Source organism: Podarcis vaucheri (assembly GCF_965113315.1).
Source record: "Podarcis vaucheri genome assembly, chromosome: 16".
In the NCBI taxonomy this organism is placed as follows: domain Eukaryota; kingdom Metazoa; phylum Chordata; class Lepidosauria; order Squamata; family Lacertidae; genus Podarcis; species Podarcis vaucheri.
The window spans coordinates 37,456,015-37,469,860 of record NC_138754.1 but is presented as its reverse complement, the minus strand read 5'-3'; the positions used below and the strand labels follow the sequence as shown (position 1 = coordinate 37,469,860).

Genomic DNA, 13,846 nt, shown 5'->3' with positions numbered 1-13,846 from the left:
CTTGTCAAATCTGAAAGTTCTTTACCTGTAGCTTTGGGATGGGCAAGGCTCTCGCATCCAATTTTAGGCTAAACCCCTAGAGCTGGCATAATTTTTGGGGTTTTTTAAGGCCAGAACAAAAAAGAAAGGGGGGGAGTGCCCTCCTCCCTGCCCCCTGCCAGCATGGGCCCAGCAGAACATTAAAAAAGGCAGATCCAGCCACCTTTGGTTCTCCTTGTCCACTGACTGTCAGGAGGTCCTACACACAAGTAGGAATCTGGCAGAGGCACATGCCCTAGTGGCATGTTCTCTCCCTCCTGGTCGGTCATTTGGGAGCTTCAAAAACTTTCTCCAGCCCGAACATCACAGTGACTTATACCAAGAGGCATCAGCACACTTCAGGATCAGGAGAGTAGAGGCAGAGTAGAGGCAAAAAAATGGGTAGAGGAGTGAAATAAATTTTACTTTTACACTTACGCACTCCACCAGACAAGCGAGAAGCAGTATCAGAGTTCAAGCGCATCTTCAATCCAGGCAAAAACATTCAAGGAGGGTTCAAAGCAGAGCCAGTGAACTAGGTGTGTGGTGTGGGGAAAGTCCCAGGGGCTGGATGAAGGGGCCCGGAGGGTCACATTTTGCCTGAGTCCTGAGGTTCCCCACCCCTGGTGTCCAGCAAAACGGCAACCTCAGCCCATTAATATTTTCCCAATGTGGAGGATGATTTGCTATTCATAAGTTTCCTGTGTTTTATTTCCCCTGTCGTAGGTTGATCCACTGTTTGCAGAGGAAGTCAAAGAGAAAATTAAAAGGTAGGCTCCTAATTTGGAGATTTAAAAAAAATAAATAGAAAAATATATAGCTATATTTATTTCCCCCGAATTCTCATTGCAAACAAATCTCTTTCCATGTTGCTCAGATTTACTTGAGAAGCTCGATTCCTACTGAGACCTCCTATGTTCACTTCAGTTTGAGGTGGCGATTTTACTGAAGCATACATTTTCTGGCTCAGAATTATGAGTGTTAAGGGCTCGTAACATTCACCTTGAATACAAGACAAGCATTATGACCCCATAATTCTTCTCTGGCTTGGATTTTCACCCAAGTTGGAAAAGGCAAAGGAGATTGCCAGCTGATAGATAACTCTAAAAAGAGCTCTGAAAAAGAGGCTTCTGAGCAAAATTAACCATTTATAATCCAAAATTGAAATCCAAAATGTTTACGTTTCAGTTTATGGTGGGGAAGCTGCAGGGGAGGTTGGGAACATTTCAGGAGAAGGGAGATTAATCCTGTCTTGCTGCTACATTGGAAGGTGTGTGTGTGAAGTACTTGTTTATTTTGATATAGCACCACCAAAGTATGTGGCACATTTTATGTAGATGTTCCTGAATTTATTAGGCCACAGATTAACGCTAGAGCATCTGCTTTGTGCACAGAAATCCCCAGGTTTCATCCCCAGCTCAGCCTTAAATCTTTCTGCCATCCAATATCTCCAGACGACTCTGAAGTCCAGTGTCTGGAGGCCAACTAACAGACCAAACCATCCTTGCTTGGTAGGGCGGATGGGGTGCATTTGCTCCAGGAGATCTCTCAAGAAGACCTGCACGCTCTTGTGAAAAAATGCTTTGCCGTTGTCAACAGTTCCATTTCGGAGGGGATGTCAGCCACGATCTTAGAGGTAATTGCATCTGAACATTGACCTTCATGTTGAACGTTCCCTTGCTCGGCTGGTTCCCTGTCTGCCTTCCAAAGCCCGCAAAACACAAGGGCTTCCTCTAAAACTTATGCAGGAACAGTTAGCAACTCACAGTTTCAGCCGGCCTGTGAAATTAACAAATGCTCAGCAGGTGAGGAATGGGAAACTGTGGCCTTCGTCTTGTTGTTTGCCAGTCTCAATCAAAATCGTCAGTCGTCAGGAGCAATGGGAGCTGTTGTCCAGCAATATCTAGAGCAGGCATAGGCAAACTCGGCCCTCCAGCTGTTTTGGGACTTCAACTCCCATCATCCCTAGCTAACAGGACCAGTGGCCAGGGATGGTGGGAGTTGTAGTCCCAAAACATCTGGAGGGCCGAGTTTGCCTATGCCTGATGTAGAGAGACAATCTCCTTCCTTATAGTCCATCTCAGGTGCCAAGATCAGCAGAGGGGGCCCTCTTGGTACTTCCAGCACCCTCAGAAGTCCAGGGGGTGGCTACAACCTAGGACAGAGCCTTCTCTGTGGCATGCCCAAAATTGTGACATTCCCTCTGTGTATAGATGCACCTGGCATCTTCATGATGTAGCTTTTGTTGGATGCTGAAGACACACCACTTTACCCTGGCATTTGACATCAGAGAGAGAGAGAGGGAGAGAGAAATGAACCTATCTTTGTTTTCTTGACAAAGATTTCTTTTAACTGATTTATTTTTAACTCACCCCAGTAAAAAGTAATGGACCCCTGACCATTAGGTCCAGTCGTGACCGACTCTGGGGTTGCTGCACTCATCTCGCTTTATTGGCAGAGGGAGCCGGTATACAGCTTCCAGGTCATGTGGCCAGCATGACTAAGCCACTTCTGGCGAACCAGAGCAGCACACGGAAACGCTGTTTACCTTCCCGCCGGAGCAGTACCTATTTATCTACTTGCACTTTTGACATGCTTTCGAACTACTAGGTTGGCAGGAGCAGGGACCGAGCGATGGGAGCTCACCCTGTCGCGGGGATTCGAACCGCCGACCTTCTGATCGTCAAGTCCTAGGCTCTGTGGTTTAACCCACAGCGCCACCTGCGCCCCATACTCACCCCAGTAACCTCATTCAAATTTGGGGCTCACAAAATCAACAGGCCTCCCCTGTCTCAAAATTGTAGAGTTGGAAGGGATCCCAAGGGGATCCCACCTAGTCCAATCTTCTGCACTGCAATCATCACAGCTAAAGCATCCATGACAGTTGGCCATCCAATCTCTGTTCAGCCTTCCAAGGGAGTCCATTCCATTATTAAACAGCTCTTGCCGTCAGTGAATACACATTGTTGCGTGCAGGGCCAGCAAGCAAATCTACTTGTGTGTCATAATGCCTGAACAATGCTTGTTATGTGTAATATTTCTACATCTATATTTACATAATAGTGGCCATGCTTTGCGTGATTTATTTTGGCTTGACTTTTCATCTCTGCTGCCCTGTTTTAGTAAGCAGAGCCCCACCTTGTTTCTTGATAATCCTATCGCTAATTTTTTTTTATCATCTTACTGCAACGACGGACAGAAGCAAGGTATTCTTGCGTATTAAGAATTCATGGCAGCTCTCTTGGGAGACTGAGCGTCCCAGCTTTTTGAGAAAAGAGGAGTTTCTAGGCCTCACAATGATATCAAGTCACAATCACAAAGTAGGGTTGGTCCTAAAAAATGCCAAAGGCCACTGTAAAAAGATGTGTCTTCAGCAGCAGCTGGAAATGGTACAAATCTGCATAGTGAAAGGCCAGGAGCAGGTCTATGGGGAAGGAGGTCCACAACTTAGTGGCAGGAGCAAACCTGCAGTAAATCACACTGAGCAAGTGGAGTTAACTCTTTATTATCAAGTAGAGTTAACTCTGCATAGGAATGTCAGGCCTAATGAGCACAGCAACTCTTCTTTGGTAGGTCTTGCCCCTATGAGGCAGTTGCGGAGCCTGAAGATGTGCACCTTCCCACAGCTGTCTAATTCTCCTCCCTGGGTTTTCCCCAAGCAATCTGATACTACCTGCCAGCCTTTGCTCTTCCCACTTCATGCCTCTCCTGGTCCTATGAGACCACGGGGAGGTGAGGTTGTTGCAGCAGGAGGGGGAGACACCCTGGTTCCTCTCAGCCTCTTGGCCAGCTTTCTGCCCTGCTTCTCCTTCTGGACTTCTCTATGCCACAGACTCTTCCTGCTCACTAAACCCTGTTACCTCTTCAGCTTCTGACACCTCCTCCTCCCCCCAGTCTTCTCTCTCTTCTCCCTCTGCCCATTCATTGTTGTCCCACCACCAAACCCCTGGCTATGGGCCTTCTCCCCTTGGCAGTTCCCCAGCTGGTTCCTCCCACCACTCCTCTGGGTCCAACCATTCCATGTCCCTTAGAGGCTGCTACAGAGAACGTTCTCTCTCCCCCACCCAAAAAAAAAGAGACTTTGGAGCTTGGTAGAACAACCACAGGGTCTTCTTCCATCAGCCTTAGCACCCAAGAGGGTCTGTAGGAAAGGAGGTGTTTTTTCTGGGTATTTGGGGCCTAAGTCATTTGGGGCCTAAGTCATTTGGGGCCATAGCTGTCAACCGTCCCTTATTTGGCAGGAAAGTCCCTTATCCCAGCGCCGTGTCCTGCTGCTGTCCCTTATTGATGATGTCCCTTAAATTTCCCGGGTTTCAAAGGAAGCAGCTCCTGTCCCTCCCTGCCTGTCGGCCAGGGAGGAGGGAGGCTCCAACTGTGTTGCTTGGCTGCGTTGCTCACCCAATAAGGAGTCAAAGAACGACGGGGGGGTGGAGCTTGCATGCCTTGTGCCGATCAAATCGGCCACGTTGCCTGGGGACTCGCCTTTGCTCAGCGCTTCCCAGCGGAGAGGTGCCGGTAGTTTTCCTTGCTGCATCTCCTTTGCCGGGTTGCTGTGCTGTGGGAACCACCGCTTGAGGCTTCGTTTCACTTCTGGTTGACTAAAATCCCTTATTTTGGCTGCTGATTCCTTATTTTCGAGGCTGCTGGTCCCTTACTTTCAAATCTGTAAGTTGACAGCTATGTTTGGGGCTTTAAACACTAATGAAAGCACCTTGACTTACGCTTGAAAAGGAAAAAAGATTTTAAATTCAGGGGGAAAGAAAAAAGTGGGGTGGGGGGGGAGCACAAATCTCCAGTTTCTTTCAACACTTTCCTCTAATCAGCCTTCCAAAGGCCAAAGGGTCTCGAGGGTTCCCTACCTGAGAAGCTTGGAAATAAAATCTGGATCATCGCCGACAGGCCAGATCCCCTTGTGCTAAACTACCTTCCTCAGAAAAGAAGTGCAAAACATCCATGCACAAAGTGGGAAGGGATGATGGAGAAAATCTGTACGCAGAGTCCGAAACAGAACTTCCCCCATTCCATAAGGAAAATAATTGCAGTACGTTCCTGTTGGATCATGCCATAGTTGCAATTTCTGGCCACGCTTCTGATTTCCAATCAAGCTGTGTTGGTCCAAGTGGTCCAGGTGCAAGAACACCATTTTCTTGCCTACTCACTAAAAGATTCATCTACACCCCTAATGCCTTTCAACAGACCTTATCTGGATTGTCTCTCCAATCCGTTGCTGGGTTGAATGGGGCTGCAAAACCAGAAGGAGGGAGAGAATTTCTGCCTAGCCTTATTAAAAAACAAATAGATAAATAAATCACCACCAGCTTCACATTCACCTGCTAGTAAAGGCTCGAAAATATAGGCACTTCAAAGTATTAGTATCACACAATATTTCAGAATTTATTGGGGGCAGGGAGGAGGTGACAAAGGTGTTCTATTTTGGCTAGATTTATTCATTCATTTTTGGGATGTGGGTGGTACTACTGTGGGTTAAACCACAGAGCCTAGGGCTTGCCGATTGGAAGGTCGGCACTTTGAAACCCCGCGACAGGGTGAGCTCCTGTTGCTTGGTCCCTGCTCCTGCCAACCTAGCAGTTCGCAAGCACGTCAAAGTGCAAGTAGATAAATAGGTACCACTCCGGCGGGAAGGTAAACGGCGTTTCCGTGCGCTGCTCTGGTTCGCCAGAAGTAGCTTAGTCATGCTGGCCACATGACCTGGAAGCTGTACGCCGGCTCCCTCGGCCAATAAAGCGAGATGAGCACCACAACCCCAGAGTCAGCCACGACTGGACCTAATGGTCAGGGGTCGCTTTACCTTTATTCATTCATTTCTAAGGTTGTTATAAGGGACAATTTGGGTCTGTCCCACTTCCTTTTCTTTAGGGATCACCCTCCCTGAGGTAGGAAATTCATAAGTGGTGAAGCCACCCATTTCTCAGGCCTTCTCATTACCATTTTGTGTTCTTTTTGGTAAAGGATTATTTTGTCCATCTTTCCCATGGGCGTTACTCTTGGCCCTGACAGCGAAGTAGAACCATCTGCCTAGAAAGGAAAGAGAAGATAGCTCTTGAACAACAGTGCTATTTTAATTAGGAGAAAAAACAGCAACCCTACCTGAGATGGTCAACAGGAGGAATGACCATCTGTCAAAACCTTGTTTTCATTAACCAGGGCTGAAAAACTGCTCCAGAAAATGAAAGTGAAGCCTCAGACAGCGCTTGGACTCCACTGATTAAAAAAAATAAATTCAGGACCATCTTGTTCAGCCAACACTACTTCCCTGGGTGGATTTGAGCTATGAGGGCGTCCAACCTTCTATCAAGAGGGTTTGGTGGACTCATAAGAAAAGCTCTGCTGTGGGTTAGATCAAAAGCCCATCTAGGACTAGGACACTTCTTACAGTGGCCCCCTCTCTTCTAAAAAACCCCACAAATTGTGGGTCAAGTGCAAGTGGATCAGAAAAGCATATTCATGGAAGCATAAATGTCAGCCAGGCAAAGAGACAGGTTTGTTTATGGTTGAGTCAGATCAGGAAGAACCTTCTTTGATAAATGGGGTACAGCCAAGCTAAGACCTGAGCGTGACCTATCTGCCTCCAGGTTGTGTTTAAAGTGACTCACCACACGAGATGCTGGTCCACAGATTCAAGGGGTTCCTGGTTCAAATTCTGATGCAAATGCACACTCAGTGCGGAAAGAGATTCCCCAAAGACTCCATCCCGCTTCTGTTATGTACCCTCACTTTCCTTATATTCAGTGCTTTTTTTCTAGAAAAAGAGGTGGCAGTACTCACCATTAACCCCTCCCTCTTTGCGTGGCAAGTTCCCACCTCTCCCCTGTGAAATAAAGACTCATGAGACAATCATTTAAGGTTAATGGTTAAAATGGCCACAACTTGATTGGTTACAGGTAATGAGTAGTAAGGGACGCGGGTGGCGCTGTGGGTAAAACCTCAGTGCCTAGGGCTTGCCGATCGAAAGGTCAGCGGTTCGAATCCCCACGGCAGGGTGTGCTCCCGTTGCTCGGTCCCAGCGCCTGCCAACCTAGCAGTTCAAAAGCACTCCCGGGTGCAAGTAGATAAATAGGAACCACTTACTAGCGAGAAGGTAAACGGCGTTTCCGTGTGTGGCTCTGGCTCGCCAGAGCAGCGATGTCACGCTGGCCACGTGACCCGGAAGTGTCTGCGGACAGCGCTGGCCCCCGGCCTCTTAAGTGAGATGGGCACACAACCTAGAGTCTGTCAAGACTGGCCCGTATGGGCAGGGGTACCTTTACCTTTACCTTTAATGAGTGGTATTGGTTTAGGCATTGGTCCTACTCGACTAACCAGCTTCAGCCTGTTCGCTTGAAGTCCAGGAAGGGTTAACCACCAGTAGGGGGAGTCCTGCTGATGCACATCAACTAGGGACTCCCCCAGGGTCACCGCTCGGGGGTGTGCCTTGGGCCCTCACCATAGGTTTCGGACAGGGCGACGCCCCCCGGAATCCTTTACCGGACTACCCTTCAACATGCAGGGGAGGTGATGGCACTCCCTCCCCCCACATCTACTTAACCCTACCCTTACCAATGCCTAACCACCAATGCGGAGGAAGTTGTGACGATTTGCTACGAGGTAGGAGAAAAACCAAGTGGCTGGTGCCAGTTTGCCAAGTGGAAAAAATTCCTACCAGGCCCCTTAACAGCGACCAACTGAGGTCCATAGCAAGGTCGAACGGAAAACCTAAAGGGAGGGAGGGTGGGAAACCCGATGGTGTTTCCTGCTTGGCAGGGGGTTGGACTCGATGGCCCTTGTGGTCTCTTCCAACTCTATGATTCTATGAGCTGAGGCGGCAAAAGAGGGCAGTTCCTGGCCGTGCCAGTGTATATACTCTAAGCCACACACCCCCAGGCCAGCTGATTGGCTGGCCTGGGTATGACGCAGCCAGGGATTCCTTCAATCGCGGGGGTGCTGAGAGCCAGCCCCCGCACACATGGAGGGGGCGTGAAGCCCGCAACTCCACCTCCTCTCAATTTTGGAAGTGGCTTTCTCTTAGAATGGCAATGGCACCTGCCTGAGAGGTGCCAGAACTCACCTGAGAAATGCTGAAACTGAGATCTGGCAAGTTCCTCCTGAAAAAAAGCCCTGCTTGTTTTATGCCTATCCTTTGTCACTCCCAAGTGTCTGGGCTGAAATTACCACTCACCCCATTCCCAGTTTTATGCTCCCCATTGGAAGACTGAAAATTTGTTGGTGTCCTGGCCCTCCCCGTCCAGTGAAGAACTCAGACTCACAAATCTGGTTCTGCAAGAGGCTTTGATTTTCAGATCAGATCAGTGCATTAGGCGAGTGTCAGCTTACAGAAATCAAGAGCAAGTGCAATAGAAGTTAAATGCATGGCGCTAAGCGTGAGCTAAAGCATTAATCCAACAAGCGCCACATGCCCTCACCTTCCTTGTGAAGACTGGGGCAGGCACAGCTATTTGTGCAGCAAGCGACTGGAGTCTCACCACTGTGCAATCCAACAGAGACACCAATTCCAGTAGGTTGGCTAAATGAGGTTTGTCCACTCCATCAGACATATCTTAGGTCTCTAGAACAAACGCTTATCCCCCAACCCACTGGGAACCTAAAAGAAGTTTTTGCCTGGTTGCTCAGAAAGGGATCTGACCCGCAGACTGAAAATAATCCCTAGTCCTGCCTTAACGCCTCCTTTTGCTGAAAAGAATTCAGGCTGAGATGATGGCAGTTAGAACCATCACTGGAGCAAACTTCATAGAATCACCCTTCTCCCTTCCTAATAGTCAAAGAAATCATGGAATTCTAGAGCCTGCAATGCCATTTGTGGCTGTTCTGGCTGCCTCAGTATAGGCAGTGAAAAAATGCTTGAACAAAGTCCCTCTGCTTACTGGCAAACACGTGCCATTGAAGTCAGTAGGGCTCACTTCTGCGTAGATAAGTTTAGCACCACACTGTTAGCCAATTAATCAATGAAACAGAGCCGTCCTTCCCACTAATGTGTTTGTGTGCCAGTGTGCAGGCAAGCTCAAGTAATCCACTTTTTCTGTTTTCTACCCCTCCACCCCAAGAAAACCCCCAAACTTGTCAGGCTTTCCTTCCGGGCCGATTACACCACAGGGAAATCACGTCCCCCACGATAATGACAGTAATTAAAAGCACATTCTCTCCTAAGTGCCAGTGAATCGGTATGGATTGAACAACCTGGAGAGTGGATTTCTTTCTGTTGTCTGACACCGCAGTAATTTGTACAAGATGAGCCATTAAGCGCTCAAAGGCACCACATGTTTTTCAGGATTTCTGAGGCTGGCGGCGGTAATTAAAATTTCAGGTCGGGCGGGGGGGGTGTTCCACTTGACAAGTGCGCAAGCGGGCTCCGTGCGCTTCCCCAGAGATATCGAGGATTTACCTCATGCCATTCTATGCTCCGGTGGTTGCTGGAAATTTCTGTCCCTCATGAAGATTAACCTCTGGCAGATCCGCCAGTGCTCTCGAGCCCAAATAAACCCAGATGATGTATTCATAAGCACACAAGAAGACCCTTGCTGGATCAGACCAGTGGCCCATCAGTTCCATAATCCTGCTGCCACAGCACCAAACAGATTCCCCAACAAGAAGCCTGTGTTCAGAACCCTGCTCCGCAATCTTCTGCAAATTTCCAGCTCTACCTAACTAACCCTAAGCCTTTTCTCCTCTGTGTGGTTCACTAGGCAATGGATTTAAATGTTCCAGTGATGGCAAGGAATATCCCAGGGAATGCTGCAATAATCGCACACAAGACAACTGGGCTGCTATACTCAAACCCCCAGGTAAAAAAGAAGAAGTAATGACCCAATGCACACTTGCATTGAGAGCCATGTTGTGTAACAACTAGAGCAGGGGTCAGCAACCTTTTTCAGCCATGGGCTGGTCCACCGTCCCTCAGACCATATGGTGGTCCAGACTATATTTTTTTCGGGGGGGGGGGTGAACAAATTCCTATGCCCCACAAATAACCCAGAGATGCATTTTAAATAAAAGGACACATTCTACTTATGTAAAAACACACTGATTCCTGGACCATCCGCAGGCCGGATTGAGAAAGCGATTAGGCCGCATCTGGCCCATGGGCCTTAGGTTGCCTATCCCTGATCTAGAGTGTTGGACTAGGACCTGGGAGACCAGGGTTCAAATTCCCACTCAGCCATGAAGCTCTCTGGATGACCTTGAGCCCGTCACTCTCAGCCTGACCTTCCTCATAGGGTTGTCATTAGGATAAAATGGGGAGGAGAACTCCATGTGCCACCTTGAACTCCTTTCAGGAAATGTGGGGTATAAATGCAATCAATAATAATAATAATAAATGCTGAAATTTAAACCTACATAGGTTGGGGTTATGGTATTCAGTAGTGAAGGATATGATCACCATTGATATCAAATGACACATAATTCATGTTGGGTTCCCTCCTATTTGTATTGCGTTTCCTTTGCACTGAAGTGAATGGCGTGGAATAATGTAATAATTACATAATAATTACCCATCTTCATTGTGACTAGCACTGTTCTGCTGTAATTCGGTTTCCAACAAAAACCGTTATTCACCTCACTTTCTGCATTATTATGTAATTTATTTCATAAAGTTCCGCCACAACAGACAGCAAGCCAAATGGCATATTTTCATCAGAAGCCGAACTGTAGCAGAACGGAAGCGCTGCTGTATGTGACAAACATGCCTCAGAATGGAAATCGACACCTTCTTACCTCCCTACTTTTAGGGGAAGAGAGTTCTGCATCCTTAAATCAGTTTCCCACAATACCGCTGAGCAGTTCTACATCAGACACTCCAGGGTATTTGAGGAAACCTCAGATGGCTGGCAGCTTTGAAAACCTGGCCGCTGCCAGCAAATAAACCTGTGGCCAGGGTGGGTTTATTGCCAGTGGGTACTAGCAGGTACTTAAGAATGGTGATGGGAGAGATGGAAGTCTCCAGGGGAGATCTTGGACAATACCTTTTCACTTGAAAGGGGCCTGAAGGATGGATCACATTTTAAAGAATGGGGAAGGTGTGGTTCCAAAGTAGAACACCTTATATGCCTGCAGAAGGCACCAGGTTCATCCCCCGCCATCTCCAGGTAGGACTTTGCAAGATCCCCTGTCTGAAACCTAGAGAGCCCCCAGTGGTCAGCGCAGACAGTACTGGGCTGGATGGACCGATGATGATGATGATATATTAAATTTGTTATTCACTTTATCTTGCCCAAGGCAACCCACAGCAACCAAGCAATCAACAAACGAGCAACCACACAGAGAAACATGTGTGCATTAAATGCATTAAAAACAACTAAAAGGCCACAGAGATTTGAATGCCAAAGGCCTGGTTATAGAGTAAATCTTTCCCCTGTCACTGAAATATATATAAGAATGGCACAGGTGAACCTCCCTGGGGAGTTGTTGTTGTTTAATCATGTCCGAATCTTCATGACCCCATGGACCAGAGCACACCAGGCAATCCTGTCTTCCACTGCCTCCCACAGTTTGGTCAGACTCATGCTGGTAGCTTCGAGAACACTGTCTAACCATCTCGTCCTCTGTCATCCCCTTCTCCTTGTACCCTCCATCTTTCCCAACATCAGGGTCTTTTCCAGGGAGTCTTCTCTTCTCATGAGGTGGCCAAAATATTGGAGCCTCAGCTTCAGGATCTGTCCTTCCAGTGAGCACCCAGGGCTGATTTCCTTCAGAATGGATAAGTCTGATCTTCTTGCAGTCCATGGGACTCTCAAGAGTCTCCTCCAGTGCCATAATTCAAAAGCATTAATTCTTCAGTGATCAGCCATTCTTTATGGTCCAACTCTCACTTCCATACATCACTACTGGGAAAACCATAGCATTCCACAAATGGGGAGCCACCACAGAACAGGCCTGTTCTTGTGTTGCCACCCTCTAGATCTCTTGTGGAGGAGGCACACGAGGAAGACACTCTGTGCCACTGAGGCCACTCAAGCATGGATTCAGAAGTACCCCCCAAGCTGCAACCACATCAAGAGCGGGCAATATCCTATCCATCCAGTCTTGGTCCAAGGGGTCCAATATATAAAGCAGCTTCCTATGTTCTGATATTCCACAGTTCCCATCTGGTTAGCGTTTAGTATTCTAAAGGCAACTAGCACCCAGGTAGCAGCAAAACCCAACTATCACTTTGATTTTAAGTCCCCAGCATGTCTCCTTCGCACGCAACCTATGCTTTTGAAGCTTCACCCTATATCCCAATTAACTGGTGGTCTTAATTAGGCTTGGAAAGGAGGGGTGTGTGAGAGTATTAATCCTGTTGATTCTATAAATTAAATTTTGGCCTCCAAAAGTCAGCCAAGTGCAATAATAACGTGCTCCGCAAAGAAAAGAAAAATCCCAACACCAACAGATTAAATAAAACTGCAGAGTGTAAAATGCATTTTTGTTCAGAGTGCCTATGATTAATGCATACTATTAAGTCAAGTCTGAGGAAGGTAGATTCTCTGTTTTCATTAGACTTTGGCAGTCACGCTTCCCTTACCCCTGACCCTCCTTCCACCCCCTCTTCCGATAAAACGATTGTGCCTAACATTTTTCTCCCTGGAGAGTTCATTGTTCCCCGCGGTCTTCACAAATGAATCTCTTTGTTAACAAATGCAATTGGTTTTTCCGGGAAAAAGGTACTTGTATCAACGTGGAACTCACCTCCGCACCCCTGGTGTGCGTTGGAGAGACAGAACGGCTTGATCTCAGGCAGAGGTTGCTTATTGCCCATAGATCTTGCAAGTTCGGCTAGTCCTTCGTGGTCTCCATACTCGAATGTTCCTGAACATTAAACAACTTTGGATACTGGTCTCACGCCTCCTTCATATATGCATGCCCCAAATGTAGGGAGAGACTGGATCCAGCTGGTGGGCCAGATCCTGATCTCCCCCACCCTCCCCTAGGTTTATTGTGGGGGTGACACTGGTGGAGAGATGCCATTGTGCAATTGATAGCCACAGCAGAATCCTCCCTGACCACCAGCCCTGCCTTTTTATTTGAGGAAGAAGGATTCCGCGCTGAAAGAGTTTTAGACCATCCCTTGACCTTCGCTGGAAAGAACAACCTGCCAAAGTTTGAAAAGCAAGTTCTGTTTCAGGGGTGGCAAACCTCAGGTTCTTGGGCCATATGTGGCCCTCCATGCTCTCTGTCTGGCCCTCAGGATTCTCCCCAGGCCACGCCCCTCACTGGCCTGCACTGCACCTTCTTGACTGTGTTTTGCCTCCCTGGAATGTGTTGTTTTATTCATTTGCATGCATGTGTGTGTGTCATTTTTTTCTGCACAAAAGCATACAGAAGCAAAGATTATGTGTTCTGAAAAACTGTTATTCTTGCAGAACATATCCTATTATGATTTCATTCTTTGTAAGTATCCAATACATTTTAATCATCAGTGCTATTCTTTCTGCATTTGCTACCTTTTATCTCACCTGCGAAGAAATGTTAAAGCTATTGTATGTGATAATTCTGCTCCGTATATGTCATAAAAGGAGACCCTAATCTTTCAGATTGCCCCTGCGTTCGCCTCCTTCCCTCGCTGGGTCGTATTGTGCTTCCATTCTCTTTTTACTGTTGGCATCTTAGAAGAAAATGCTCTTGAACTTGTGATAATGCCTCTTCCTGGCTTGGATGGAGGACAGAGAAGCATGTTTATAGACACATTGGACCAACCTGCCCCAACCTGGTGCCCTTCAGATGTTTTAGGCACAACTCACACAATCCCATCCAGCACAATCAGGCTGTCGGAAGCAGTCGGCCAAAACATCTCAAGGGAGCCAGGTTGGGCTCAGGCTTCTACGTGGCTGGAATT

The 13,846-nt window shown here is 47.6% G+C and overlaps 1 protein-coding gene across 4 annotated transcripts in view; it reads left to right on the top strand.

The window, feature by feature from the left end:
• GLT1D1 (glycosyltransferase 1 domain containing 1) overlaps window positions 1-13,846 on the top strand; it is a 144,710-nt gene that overhangs the window by 129,112 nt on the left and 1,752 nt on the right. For all 4 annotated transcript variants that reach the window (XM_082204169.1, XM_082204167.1, XM_082204166.1 and 1 more), the window contains 3 exons: window positions 745-788; window positions 1,534-1,654; window positions 9,717-9,815. In XM_082204169.1, coding sequence (XP_082060295.1) covers window positions 745-788; window positions 1,534-1,654; window positions 9,717-9,815 — 264 coding nt within the window. The remainder of the gene's footprint in view (window positions 1-744; window positions 789-1,533; window positions 1,655-9,716; window positions 9,816-13,846) is intronic.